Source organism: Diceros bicornis, chromosome 4 (assembly GCF_020826845.1).
Source record: "Diceros bicornis minor isolate mBicDic1 chromosome 4, mDicBic1.mat.cur, whole genome shotgun sequence".
Classification (NCBI taxonomy): Eukaryota; Metazoa; Chordata; class Mammalia; order Perissodactyla; family Rhinocerotidae; genus Diceros; species Diceros bicornis.
In genome coordinates this window covers 55,621,299-55,636,417 of record NC_080743.1, presented here as the reverse complement: position 1 = coordinate 55,636,417, position 15,119 = coordinate 55,621,299, and the positions used below count along the sequence as shown (strand labels likewise).

General features: G+C 50.4%; 1 protein-coding gene across 1 annotated transcript; it reads left to right on the top strand.

Annotated features, from left to right (window-relative positions):
* The first annotated feature begins 1,066 nt into the window (after positions 1 to 1,066).
* Positions 1,067 to 10,025, top strand: SELENBP1 (selenium binding protein 1). The gene is made up of 12 exons (XM_058537275.1): positions 1,067 to 1,169; positions 3,759 to 3,815; positions 4,006 to 4,118; positions 4,396 to 4,581; positions 5,248 to 5,368; positions 6,507 to 6,689; positions 6,963 to 7,141; positions 7,601 to 7,679; positions 7,758 to 7,879; positions 8,160 to 8,252; positions 8,420 to 8,538; positions 8,750 to 10,025. The coding sequence occupies exons 1-12, from the start codon at positions 1,166 to 1,168 to the stop codon at positions 8,910 to 8,912; spliced, it is 1,419 nt and encodes a 472-aa protein (XP_058393258.1). The 5' UTR covers positions 1,067 to 1,165; the 3' UTR covers positions 8,913 to 10,025.
* Positions 10,026 to 15,119: the final 5,094 nt, after the last annotated feature.

The following is a 15,119-nucleotide window of genomic DNA, read 5'->3' as shown; positions in this document are numbered from 1 at the left end:
CTCCAGCTGGACGACTCCCTCCTGGATAGATGGAGACCTGGAGAGATTTTCGGATTGTCACAGGTCAGCAAGGGACAGTGGCACCATGCTAGGCTGCCCTAGGGCCCTGCTACTTGGCCATGGGGGGCTGTTGAGACACCAGGCTGGGAGATGAGGAGAAGGCATTCCACTTCCACCTCCTGAGGTCTCTGAGGGTAACAGAGGGTGATCATGGGCACTGCCAACTTTCCTTCCACTTCAAAGCTCAGGGGAATGAATGGGTCTGGGGAAAGTGGAACCTGGACACACTACCTGCCCTGGTTCCTATCAGGGCAGCTGGGGCAGGAAGACATGGGTGAGCAGTCCTGGGGTGGGTAGGACTGTGCGTTGTGGAGCACGGATGCCCGGAATAAGAGAGCATCTTAGGAGAGCCCCTGGCTGTAGAGACAGGAACAAATGGGCCTACAGCCCTGGGTGCCCCTAAATGCCAAGAGACAGGGCCAAGCACAGAGATGAGCGTTTAGAGGCCCAGAAACGTGTGCACACACACGCTCCCACAAACACACACTCACCCACACAGGCACATACCACACACACGCAGGCACATACGCACATGCCCACACAGGCATAAATATTCTGGCAGGCTCACACTCACATAGGCACACACAGACACACACAAGTCCAGACACACAGGCACACACATACATACACAAGCACAGATTTTCACACACGGGTACACGCACAGGCACATATTCACACAGAGACAAAGATACACATTCATACAGGCACATGCATAAAATTTCACACGGGCAACTCGAGGGGTACAGGAGCGTGCTCAGGCGCAGACACAAATTCACACATGCCCAGGCACCCACTAAAGAGATACACAGACAGACACAGCATGTATCTGCACATGCACAGGCTCACACACACACACAAACACACACCCTGTAACTCCCACACCAACCGCCTGGGCCATTTGAGAGAGTCCTGGCCAGCTGCCTTTAGTCATTCACCCTGGGCCATAGCCCAGGCCCTCCCTCTGCCCCGCCCCACCTTCGATTGGTTGTATAAATTCTCTTCCTTTGCCCCTTTTCTGGCACAGCCTGCCTCCGACACCAGCATAGCTTTCTGCCTCTGCCCACTCCTGGCCGGCTCCTCAAGACCAAAGCTACCAGCCAGCAGCATGGGTAAGGAGGGGGGCTTCCGACAAGACAACCGACAACTGTATGCTGCCCACCCCTGGCCAGCCCTACAGGAAGTGACAGAAAACCTGGAGCAGGGGAACCGGTTACGGGAGGGAGCACTGCTCTCTGCCCCACTGTCCCCACCTTGCTCCCACCCCTGCATTTCCCAGCTTAGCCCAAGTTTCTGGAGGTGCACGGGAAGGAAAGTAGAGAGACTGCTGGGAAGGGTGACTTCCCACCCAGCTCCTAGCTGCAGCCTGGGGCCAGGGTGCCTTTCTGCAGCTGAGAACTTGAGGGCGGGGGGGGGGCGCTGTTCTTAGGGGGCACCTCTATATCCCTGGCGGTCACCTTAGGAGGCAGACAACCTGATTTCAGCCCTGGGCAACTTCTCCCTCCAGGGAGTTGGAAGCCAGGGCTTCAATACCCAGGTCACTCTCTAGCTACCCCACATCACCAATCACTCTGGGAGGGAAATCAGGGAGCCCACACTCTCCCACTGGGGGCCTGTTTGAGTGCCTCCCACCCTCTCAATCCCCAAAGTCCTCCTGTTCCCCTATCCGTGGGATCCTAGATGTCTGGCTGAGGAGGAGGTTGGGTCTGGTTGGGAGTGTTGAGGTCCTTGCCCCCTTGGAACTGGACGTTTGCTGGGCTGGCAGAATGCCCAGCAGCCAGCCTGGCATTGGGAAAACCCAATTAGCTTTCCCTGGGTTCAGCTCAACCCCAAAGATGTTCAGAGATCTTGTTTGAGTAGCTTAAGACAAGGGGGTGGTCCCCAGAAGGAATGATGCTCACTGGGGCCTGAGTGGCATGCAGGGCCTGACTCTGACTGTGAGAAATGCTGTGTGTTAGGATGCAGAAGGAGAAAGGTGGGAATGGGAAGACGACGCAGATGGCAACAGCTCCCACACAACTTTACTTCTCTCTCAGTCTCTGTTTGGCTTTGTAGTTTTTGTATCTCTGTCTTGATGTCTTGGAGTTGTGAATCTCCTTCCCAGTCTGTGTCCAGCAACCTCCTTCCCCTCCTCCTCGCCTCCTATGCCAAGCCATAACACAGCTCCGTTGTGTAAGAAAAGAAATCTCGTTAACTCCTTTGGACTGGACCTCTCTCTCACCCTGCGCCGCCCCACCCCCAGCTCTCTCTCTGGACACCAAGCATTGCCTGGGATACTGCTCCGCCTTCTGACACAGCCCTACCACACTTATACAACACTTCTCCTTTACAAAAGTACTTCTGAATACATTGTCTTGTTTGACCTTCATGGCCACCTAGAGAAGAAGGTAGGATATTATCACCCTCTTTTAGTAAAGGAACGGGAGAAAGTAGAGAGAGTAGATTATCAAACCTGGATCTAGAAACCAGGTTTCTGGACTCTAAAACGCTGTTGCTGCCTCTTAGCCTCCTAAGTCACTTGGCTGCAGTGAGTAGGGGACCTGATCCCTGGCTGAGGGCCTGAGCCCAGGCTCTAGTGGAGGCTCAACTCTGGCTACTCCTGGCTCTCCACTTGTGGCCCCTAGCTGTCAGGGCAGCGGCCAGACTGGCCCTGGACAGGGCAGGGAGGCAGTGCCCATCCTGTGAAGTCCACTTCAGGATTTCTTTCAGCCTGCAGCTCCCTCTGTGTTATTCCTCAGCCCTCCCCCTGCTCAGGCTCCAAACCCTGTTGCCTGATATCTGGTCCTGGCAGCCCTCCTTCTCAGCAGCTGACTTTGCTCTCATAGATCAATGTGGCTTCTCTTGCCAGCCTTCAGGGGATACGGAGGGCCACTCGCTACAGCTCCGGAGGGTGGGCCTCTGAGTTGTCCAGACTTGGGCCAAACACCTTACTTTACAGGTGAAGGAAGTGGGCCCCACCCAGGTGCACAATCTGGTCTAAGGACATCTTGTTGGTATCAGCCCTGTGATCTTGAACTTCAGTCTCCTGTCCCTCACCAGACCCTCGGTTATGTAATCCAGGCTCTGGCCAGCAGCCTGGGGTCAGGACCCAGAGGGAAGAAAAGCAGAGTGTCCCAGCCCTGCTATAGAGACTTTCCCAAGAGGGGAGCTGAACTGGCAGCACCCTTGCTCCCTGATTGCTGTTCCTCAAGAACAGCCAGGGTGTACTGGCTCCTACAGGCAAGCACAACGCTGCACACTTGACTACACCTTCTTGTTTATTTCTCATAAAGCCACTGTGGTAACCTTATTACTCTCCTTTTACCGATGATGTGGAAATTGAGGCTGGGGATGTTAAGTAATTTGCCTAAGTTCCCATGGCTAGTCAGTGACCAGCTGGGACCCCAGTCGATGTCATAACCGCTATACCACATAGCCTCCACAGCACTCACTCTTCTCCTGTCCTCCCCCGGATCCTGCTTCAGTGTCTGTCCACCTTCAGGTCATATCTCTGCAGCTCTTCCTGCTACACCCACACACTCATCAGAGCTTTGAGGGACAGGGACAGATGGGTGGGAGTGACGGGGCTGGAGTCAGCAGGGAACCTGGGACAGCTGTGTGTCTGCCTTGGCCAGAGGATGGGGTGTGTGTTGCAGCAAGTAGGGAAGGAGCCTTCACCCTCCAGAACGCAGTCCAGCCAACATGCCCCATTGTTTCCACAGCTATGAAATGTGGAAATTGTGGACCTGGCTACCCTACCCCTCTGGAGGCCATGAAAGGTAAGTGCCAGACATCTGGGCCAGTGCCCCCGGGAAGGAACTCTGCAAACCAGAGGCCTCACTGATTCCCCCACTGGGGGGGCGGGGTGGGAGACCTCAAACCAAGGCCTCCACCCTCGGGAACACCCAGCGCTGTGCCTGCCATTCCTTCCCACCCCGCCATCCCCACTGCCTGCTTTCTACCCTCCAGGACCCAGGGAGGAGATTGTCTACCTGCCCTGTATTTACCGAAACACGGGCACTGAGGCCCCGGATTATCTAGCCACTGTGGACGTCAACCCCAAGTCTCCCCAGTATAGCCAGGTGAGGTGGGGCTTGGTCACCAGAACCCTGTGACTCCTTCTCCAGCCCTGAACTCGGCAATGCCCTTCCCCAGCTCCATCCTTCTTTGCCCTCCTTGGGTATTGTTGTGCAGGCTGTTCACTGCACAAGGGCGTGAGGTGTGAGGGAGTACTGAAAGCCAGCCAGTGCTGCGCTGCAAAGCCAAACTGGGGTGGGGTGGGGGCGGGGTGCCTTTTCTGAAAGGGCACAGAGGTGTGGTCTGGGTAAGCACCACCCGCTGCCCCCTCTCCCACCCTAGGTCATCCACCGGCTGCCCATGCCCAACCTGAAGGATGAGCTGCATCACTCGGGATGGAACACCTGCAGCAGCTGCTTCGGGGACAACACCAAGTCTCGCAACAAGCTGGTGCTGCCCAGCTTCATCTCCTCCCGCATCTATGTGGTAGATGTGGGCACTGAGCCCCGCGCCCCGAAGCTGCACAAGGCACGTTCTCTGTCATTGCCACTTGGGGATCCTAATGTACCCACCACCCTGGGCAGCCTATGGGCAGGAAGCCACCCCTAGACCAGCTGTCTCCAGCTGCTGCGTAGGGTCTGGGCTCAGCAGCAGGGAGGGGCTAGACTGCAGAGGAGGGTGACCGAGGCCCCCTGGTGGTCACCATCCAGCACTGTGGGGCTGGGAACCAGAGCGCAGAGGGGAGGCTTCTTGTTTTCACTTCGAGAGAGGGAAGGAGACACTTTTTCCCAGGCAGTTAGGAGCCCCAGGCCTCCCTCAGGCAGGAGCCTCCAACACTTTGTTGAGTGCCCTCTACTTGCCAGGCACTCACTGCTGGCTGCTGGTGATACAAAGCTGACGCTGGCATCGGCCCACCCTGCCAGGAGTTTATGGTCTCACATGGCTCTGAGTGCCTTCAAGACAGATGAGGCAGAGAAGTCAGTGCTTTCTGCCTGGGGAATTAGCAGGCTCTCTGACTCTCCCTTGCTGCTCTGCAGAAGTTACCAGACTGAATCTGTGCCAATTCCCTCAGGGAAATTTGTGTCCATGTTTTGAAGGAAAAGAGGACAGCAGACAGAAGTGGGAGCGTGTGGGATTGGGAGTGGGGACTCCCAGCCCTGTAAGATTCTGATGCCGTTCTTTACCCCTCTCCAGGTCATTGAACCCAAGGACATCCATGAAAAGTGCGGCCTGGCTAATCCCCATACCAGCCACTGCCTGTCCACTGGGGAGGTGATGATCAGCACTCTGGGAGACCCCAAGGGCAATGCCAAAGGTACCTGCCCGCACTGTAGGCACATCTGTGCAGGGAGCAGATCCCAAGCAGGGGGAGAGGTGGAATGACCTTCCAGGGAGAACCAGGGGGCTGAATCTCATCCAATACTTAAACTAGAGTCAAGTAACCACAGTGATTTAAATGATTTCTATGATGATGAGCCTTGACCTATGAATTCACTTAAAAGTTATAGTCAGAACAGTCTTCCATGGGGAATGTGAGCCCAGACATGGCCCCAGAAAACATATAAACTTAATATCAGCCTTTGTGAATCCATGAGCAAATCTCACAGTCCTTGAGATCCTTAATCTTCACATTTGCTATCTCATTCATGGTAGGATCAGAGCCAGTACTTATAAAATATCCACTATGTGCCAGACACAACCTGTGAGATAGGTGCTACTATGATCCCTGTTTTACAGGTCGGAAAACTGGGCACAGATTGGTTAAGTAACTTACCAAAGTCATACAGCTATTAAGGCACAGAGCTGGAACTCAAACCCAGGAATTTGGCCCCAGAATCTATGTGCTAAACACCACACTGTGCTGCTTCTCTCCCAGCCTAGGTTCCCGCGCTAGACTCTGTTTAACTGCTTTTTCCAGGAGATGGGAGGAGCATGACTATCCTAATTTAATAACTTTAGGAATAGACATCTAGTTGTATTTGCAAAGAAGTGTCAATGTGTCATAACATACTCACCAAGGCAAAAACATATTGGGCATCCATGTTGAATGACAAATAGATATAATTTGTCTGCTCTACAAAAAACTATGGTGAGAGAATGGAGCTTAGACTCTGGCAGGAATCGCGCACGAAAGTGGGAGGCTGGGCAAGAGCAGCACACGGTGCTGAGACCCAGAAGATCTCGTGGCTCAAGAGGAGACAATTTTCCCCAGTGTCTGGGAGAAGGATGAAGTGGATGGGAGGTAGGGGCACCAGAGTAACTCCTCATGTCCCCAGCGGATCCCTGGGCGGGACCATTGGGACACCTGAATTTAAGGCGTTGGCAAACCCAATGGGAGGAAAGGGCACCAGACAATGGACTTGGAGCCTGTTGGACATGTCTGGGGCTGAGCACTGGATAGGGGTAGTGTCTCTACTGCCTCTACCTGCCACCCTACTTCCCTCCCTGCTCAGGGGGTTTCCTGCTGCTGGATGCAGAGACATTTGATGTGAAGGGGACGTGGGAGCGGCCTGGGGGTGCTGCGCCTATGGGCTACGACTTCTGGTACCAGCCTCGACACAATGTGATGATCAGCACCGAATGGGCAGCTCCCAATGTCCTACAAGACGGCTTCAACCCAGCTGATGTAGAGGCAGGTGAGAATCCCCCTATGGCCGGCAGGAGCCAGGACACAAACACCCCTGCTTTCTGCTCCAAAACCCACTCTTCAGCCCTCTTATTTCTCTTAGGTGGACCCCAGACTCTTGGGGTGATGGTATAGGATATGCTGAGTGCTCTCACTTGCTCAAGCATCCTTCTGATCCCTCCAACCTGTTTGCAACCTTCTGCCCTGGGCCGTGCCCCAGCCTTTACCCCTCCCCACCCACCCAAATCCTGAGCCCATCTTCTGGCCTCACCCCCCACCCCAGGGCTGTATGGGAGCCACTTACACGTGTGGGATTGGCAGCACCATGAGATCATGCAGACCCTGACTCTACAGGACGGGCTCATCCCCCTGGAGATCCGCTTCCTGCACAACCCGGCCGCTTCCCAGGGCTTCGTGGGCTGTGCCCTCAGCTCCACCATCCAGCGCTTCTACAAGAATGAGGTGACAGCCCCCTCTGGCCTTCTCCTCCCAGCAATGCTGTCAATGCCTCTGCCCAGCCTCTGTAGCCATGATGCTCCCCTCTCCCTAGGAGTGGCCCACACCCCCTCTGCCTGGCTCCACCAGCCCAGACTTCTCAGGGACGGAAAGCAACGCCACCCGCCCTGCCTCTCTTCTCAGTCCCAGGCCAATTTCCACCTAAACCCTAACTGGAGATATTTACTCATTCATTCAAAAAATATCTAGTGAGCCTGTGTGGTACGCACCGTGCAGGGTGCTGGAACGCAGTGGTGAAGCAGACATGACCCCTGCCCTAAGGGGCTGGCATAGGAGTTAGAGCCTGGTGGCAAGAAGGCCTGTCTCCCTGTCTCCCTGTAGACAGTAGGCTCTGAGGAGACCTAGATCGGACCCCACCCTCCAGCTCTGACAGGCTCACCTCTCTGCCTCCTAACCCCAATACAGGGAGGTACTTGGTCGGTGGAGAAGGTGATCCAGGTGCCCCCCAAGAAAGTGAAGGGCTGGATGCTGCCTGAAATGCCAGGTGAGTGCCCAGGGGAGGGTTGACTCTCAACCTGAGGGACAAGAGTCCTGAAAGCCTCTGACCCCCACCCCCCTCCAGGCCTGATCACTGACATCCTGCTGTCCTTGGACGACCGCTTCCTCTACTTCAGCAACTGGCTGCACGGGGATCTGCGGCAGTATGACATCTCTGACCCGCAGAGGCCCCGCCTCACGGGACAGGTAGGGCCCTAGCAGGATGGCGAGAAAGGGAGGGAGGAGGGAGAAGAAGAGAGTCTGGGGATGAGACAAAGGTTATGGTGTGGCTGAGGAATGATAAGGGAGGTGCCAGAATGGCAAAAATGGGGGCTGAGGGAGGGTGCAGGCCAGGACCCCGGGGAGCCATGGCTGGAAGCGGAGAATGGGAGGGAGTGAGGGCATCCTGACTGAGGCAAGCTGCTCTTCCTGCAATGTCCTCACCTTCCCCACTGTCCTCCTTTCTACCCCGCACCTCCCCACCCAGATCTTCCTCGGAGGCAGCATTGTTAAGGGAGGCCCCGTGCAGGTGCTGGAGGACCAGGAGCTAAAATCCCAGCCAGAGCCCCTGGTGGTCAAGGTAAGGATCTCTCTCCCTGCTGGCGGCCCCCCGCAGATCCATGCTGGAGAAGTAGGGGGGAGGGGGCTGGGCAGCATCTGAGCATGCTCTCCGGGTCCCCATGGTGCCCATGATCCCCTCCTAGCATCCGTGTGTCACCCTGGGCTCTGATCTCTGGTTTTCCCAAGGGGAAACACGTGCCTGGAGGGCCTCAGATGATCCAGCTTAGCCTAGACGGGAAGCGTCTCTATGTCACCACGTCACTCTACAGTGCCTGGGACAAGCAGTTTTACCCTGATCTCATCAGGTGAGAAGCAGACAGTCCGGGCTCCCCGCCCCAGCCCTCCTCTCCCAGAGGGGTCATTTGGCTTCCTGCAGACTGCTTGGGCACCCCACCTGCCCCCACCATACAGACCCTGCTCCCTCCTCGGGAACCCACTCCTGCCCTCACAAACTCTTGGGAGAAAGGGACGCCCCCTCTGACCTCTCTCTTCTCTCCTCCCCATTATTTCCACCAGGGAAGGCTCCGTGATGCTGCAGATCGATGTAGACACAGAAAAGGGAGGGCTGAAGTTGAACCCCAACTTCCTGGTGGACTTTGGGAAGGAGCCCCTCGGCCCAGCCCTGGCCCATGAGCTCCGCTACCCTGGGGGCGACTGCACCTCTGACATCTGGCTCTGAAGTCCACCCCTCATAGCCCACTCCACATTCTGAGCCCTCACTTCCACAGGGACCAGGCTTCACCCTTCTCTCTCGTGCTCTCTAACCCTTGGCAGCTAGTCCTACCAAAGCCAAACTGAGGCTGTTGAAACATATTGAGCATTGTCTCCATAAAGCAACCACTGTTGCACATTTCTCACTGTGCTCTTTTTACATGAGCTCTTGGAAATTAATTCACCAAGAAATAAATTGGTGAGCCTATTCCTCAGATCACCTTGTCTTTGCAGGCACAGGTCCTGTGACGTCTCTTCTGCTGACCCATTGTATCTTGCACAGAAAGTCCTAAAGAGGACTCGGGGGGGTTAAAGTGACTAGTTCATACCAGTGATTACAACACGATGCTAATGATGCCAAAATCTCACTTTTATGGCCAGATAGAACCTGAAGGTTTTGGAGGTGGTTGACATAAGGAGACCTGGGGGAACAGAATGTCAATCCATGTTCGTTTAAACTTTATATTTTTTTAAGTCATGCTTTCTTTTAACCAACCTAAAATCTCACCCATCAGCCCCAGGAGCATGTAATGTGCCCCCTCACACACAGGAGACACCCTAGACCCCTGATGAAGACAGTACAATCTGTTTCCACTGCTGGTGAGACTACTGGGAGAACACACTCTTGTTGGGAGGTTAGGTGTGTCACCTCCTACCTGGAAGACAGGAACATGACCACGCAGGAGGGCTGGGAACATCAAGGTGAACCAACCCAACAGACCAGGCCCTAGCACTCTTGCCTCCTCATATAGACAATGTTTCAGAACCTTGCCCAAATCAGAGATGTCTCCTTTCTCTACGCTAGGTCTTTAATTCTTTATAAAAGGAATGAGATGGAAGTTTCAGGAACCTAAGAGACAGCAGCCAAGTGGTAATTCTACTGACTCCTTTAGTCTCTACTCAAGACAATACTAAGCAACATTCAGTTATTAACCTACATTCTTTTCAGCCTTCCTCAAAAGTGTCTGTTTTGAATATTAAAGCTGTCTAGGACCCCCAAGATGGCCAGGCCTTGCCAAGAATGTGTCACACTTTCTTTCCCTCTAAGGTCTTTAAACATGCTCGTTGAAACATCTACCTCAACTTGAGTCCTGATTCCCTCCTCCTGTCCTACTTGCCATCTGGGCCAGGTTGTCACATCCTTTGGAAAGCCTCCTTCCCTGACCTCTCCAGGTTAGGGGCCTCCTGCACTTAACCTCAGCATGAGCATATGTCACATGGGATGGAAACTCCCTGCTTATTCCCAGCACCTAGCTTGGATATTATCACATAGCATGCATTAATGAATAAATTAATATAAACGGGGTACTTGGGATGATTACAGAGGTATAGGGAGACTTGGGATTTACTGGATCTTAGCAGAAAGTTCTCTCCTCAGTTTCTGCCCTGTCCTTTTCAATAACCAAACTTCTTCAGAAAGAGAAAACATCATATAGTTCCACATCACTTCTATATATTTCTAAAAGCTTAAAATTCCATTCAACAAGAGAACCTCGAGCATTTGTCATACCAGAAAGCAAGGAAACCATTGAAGACTACAGGAGTTATGTCTAAAGAACACATGATATACCTGACAAAGGATTTGTATCTAGAATACAAGAAAAACTCTCAAAACTCAACAGTAAAAAAGGAAACACTCCAATTATAAAGTGGGCAAAAGACAAGAACAGATATTGTGCTGAAGAGAATATACTGGTGGCAAACAAGCACATTAGAAGATGGTCGACATCATTAGCTGTTAGGGAAATGCAAATTAAAACCAGGTGATAGCACTACACAACTATCAGAAGAGCTAAAATAGAAAATAGTGATAACAGAAAACGTTGGTGAGGATGTGGAAAAACTAGATCATTCATACATTGCTGGTAGAAGTGTAAAATGATACAGCCATTCTGGAAAAGAGTTTGGCAGTTCCTTATAAAGACCAAACATGCACTTATCATATGACCCAGCAATTGACCTCTTGGGCATTTATCCCAGAGAACTGAAAATGTATGGTCACATAAAAATCTGTACACAATTCTTCATAGCACTTTACTCATAATAGCCAAAAACTGGAAACAACCCAAATGTCTTTCAGTGGGTTAATGGTTAAACAAACTGTGCTATATCCATACCATGGACTACTATTCAGCAATAAAAAGGAATTAAGTATTGATACACGCAACAACTGGGATGGATCTCAAAGGAATTACGCTGAGTGAAACCCAATCTCAAAAGGTTACATACGGTATAATTTCATTTATATAACATTCTTGAAATGACAAAATTATAGAATTGTAGAACAAATTAGTGGTTGCCAGGCGTTAGGGATGGCAATGGGGTAGGGGAGGTGGATGTGGCTATAAAAAGGTAGCACAAGGGATCCTTGTGATGATGAAACTGTTCTGTATTTTGACAATGGTGATAGTTACACAAATCCAGAATTGTGATAAAATTGCATGGAACTAAATACATATACACACAGACACATAAATGAGTGTATGTAAAACCGGTGAAATCTGAATAAGTTTGGTGGATTGTATCAATGTCAGTTTCCTGGTTGAGTAATTGTACTACAGTTATGCAAGACGCACCACTGGGGGAAATGGGTGAAGAGTACATGAGATCTCTCTGTATTATTTCTTGCAATTGTATGTGAATCTACAATTATCTCAAAATAAAAAGTAACTCCGGAGTCAACTTGAAGGAGTTTCCACCAGCCAAAGATGGAATAATTTGTGTATCAAAAAGAACAATATTTGAAACACATCAAATATGTTAAAATCCAGAAGTTTATGATAACATACACATAAAACCCTAATTGATCATGTTTGGAAAATGCTAGGAAACCACCTCATTATTCTGCAAATTTTAAAATAAAGAATCAAGTATTTATTTTGCTTTTCCTCAGGAACTTGCCTCAGGATAAGCAAATGGTTAACGAGGAAATGTTCTTTACGGAATTCCAGCTAGTAAATTCAGAAGGACTGATCAAATTTGAATAGGACCAATTTGTAACTTCTAATAACAAATGGATCTAAGGAATGATCATCATCAATGGCCGCTAACACCACTAAATGAAAGACTACAATGGAACTTTATAATGGATAGATCAGACTGACAAAACCTGAACACACTTGTCGATCTTTACATCACAAAAAGAGAGACAACCAGGCATTACATGTCACCTGATGTGAGGCAATAGGAAGTACACAACAGCACCTATGAAGTATTCTTGCCAAAAAACCAAAATGAATCTGATCAAGCCTCTAGATCTCACAATCAGTTTACACGTAAAACAGAAGACAGAAGAACAAGTTTAAAAAGTTTAGAGGTGATGTCAGCATCATGGCAGAGTGAGTTTTTCCCTTTGTCTCTCCCCTCTAAGTTACAACTAAACAGACATTCATTAACAAAGAGGATTCCCTACACAGCACAACAGGATGCCTGAGAGATCCACACAGCCATACACCTGAAGGTGGGTGGACTGGATCCCCAGGAAGCAGTGGAACTAGGTGAGTGGACCCCTCCCCCTCTCTGGTTACAGCAATCCAGGTCCTGAGTCATCACACAGTCACTGTACAACTGTAAAAGGAGGCAGGGGCAGCCCAGGCTGCACACAAATGCTTTCAGAGTGGTAGCCTGGCCCACAGGAGTGTCCACCATGCCACAGAAGCCCCGCCTGTGGGAATGCTCCCCACTGAGTGGCAGTGGCTCAGCTCCTGCAAAGGAGCCCAGCCCACCAAGCACAGCAGCTCAGCCAAACTGCCCACAAGCACAGAGCCAGCTGGTGTGCAAAAGAAAGCACCCCTCCCCTCTTGCCTAATGCAGGAGAGCAACCCGCCTGCTGAGCACAGAGTCCCAGCCTACATGTGCATGAGTGACCCATCAAGCAGCTGTGGCCAGCATGAAAACACAGAGCAGTCCTACTGGCACAACTTCCAGCAGATGGGGCGGGATCAGAAAACACAGCTCCTGCCTCCCACCCCCAGCATTGGCAGGTGGAATCTGCAACCTGATACTACCACAAATGCACTGGCAAAGGATCAGTTCATCAAACACCATGAAGAACTACATTAATACTTCATAGTAGAAGGAAAATGACAAGTCTCCAGAAACCAATCCTGAACTCACAGAAATTTACTATCTAAATGACAGAGATTTCAAAATAGTTGACATAAAGAAACTCAACAAGTTACAAGAAAACTCAGAGAGACAGTTCAATGAGCTCAGGAATAAAATTAATGAGCAGAAGGAATGCTTCACCAAAGAGATGGAAGCTCTAAAAAAAAAAAAAAAAACAGAAATTCTGGATATGAAGAAGACAATTAATGAGACAAAAAATAATCTAGAAACCCCATAAAAAACAGAGCTGACATTATGAAGGACAGAAGTAGTGATTTAGAGAATAGAAATACAGAAATGGTTCAGGTGGAGGAGGAGAGAGAACTAAGACTTTTAACAAATGAAGAAATTCTTTGAGAAATATCTCACTAAATTAGGAAAAGCAACATAAGGATTTTAGGTATCCCAGAGGGAGAAAAGAGGGAGAAAGGAGCAGAGAGCTTGTTCAAAGAAATAATAGCTGAGAACCTTCCAAACCTGGGAAAGGAACTGGACCCACAAGTACATGAAGCCAATACAGCTCCTAATTACATCAATGCAAAAAGGCATACACTATTAAAACTGGCAAAAGTCAATGACAAAGAAAAAATATTAAGGGCAGCAAAGCAGAAGAAAATAACCCACAAAGGAACCCCTATCAGGCTTTCAGTGGATTTCTCAGCAGAAATCTTACAAGCTAGGAGACAATGGAATTATGTATTCAAAATACTGAAAGACAAAAACTTTCAGCCAAGGAGTGACGTCAGCATCATGGCGGAGTGAGCTTTCCCGTGAATTCTTCCCCCACAAGATACAACAAAAGTAACAGCCACAGACCAACAACGGAATCCCAGACAGTGAAAAGCTGGAGCGGAGGGATCCACACTGCCGCACATCTGAGAGCAGAACGTGCTGGGCCCCCGGAGGAAGTGGGGAGAGGTAAGGAGAACTCCGCTCCCTCCCCATCAGATCAGCGATCCGGTCCGCGCGGCTCCCAGAGAGGGGGGAGGGGCGGCCCTCGGCGGGAAACTGTAGCTCTTCGGGCTCTCTCAGCCAGTGGGAAACTCCCGCACAGAGGGCTCAGAGGAGCCACAGGGCTACCATCAACATCTGAGCAACCCAGAGAGCGGATAAAGAGGGGCAAACGAGAAGCCTCCCACGTCAGGGACCCAGAGGGCAAAAGAGAGAGCTCCCCCCTCCCCGCAACCCGGAGTCTGCAGCTCGACCAGATCTAGCGGTCCGAGGCAGACCTGAATAAACTGGACTGGACCCGTGGATCGCAGTGGGGAAAAGAAACAAAACAAAACAAAACAAAACTGCGGATCGCAGCAGAAAAACTGGGGCAGAGCGCAGGGGGCTTAGACTACACAGCCCTTTACCACCAGACAGTGGCGGCAGGTGGAAATTGCAACCAGAGACTTCCAGGATGAGGAAAATCAAAACCAACACAGGAACCACAATGCAAAAATATATGAAATCACCAGACCAGAAACAAAATGACAAGCACCCAGAAATCAACCCCAAAGACACAGAAATCCATAAACTAAATGACAGAGATTTCAAAATAGCTATCATAAAAACACTCAACGAAATACGAGACAACACAGACAAACAATTAAATGAGATTAGGAGTTTCTTCACAAAAGAGATTGAAATCATAAAGAAAAACCTATCAGGGCTGATGGAGATGAAGAACACAATGGAGGAGATAAAGGAGAATCTGGAATCTTTAAAGAACAGAGCTGACAATATGGAGGAAAGAATTAGTACTTTAGAGGATAGGAATACAGATATACTCCAGATGGAAGAAGAGAGAGAACTAAGACTAAAAAGAAATGAAGAAAGACTCCGAGAAATATCGGACTCTATTAGAAAATGTAACATAAGAATTATAGGTATCCCTGAGGGAGAGGAGAGGGAAAGAGGAACAGAGAGCCTATTCAAGGAAATAATAGCTGAAAATTTCCCAAATCTGGGGAAGGAGCAGGAAATACCAGTAAGCGAAGCCAACAGGACTCCTATATATATTAACAGACAAAGGCCTTCACCACGACACCTAGTGGTAAGGCTAGCCAGGGTCAACGACAAA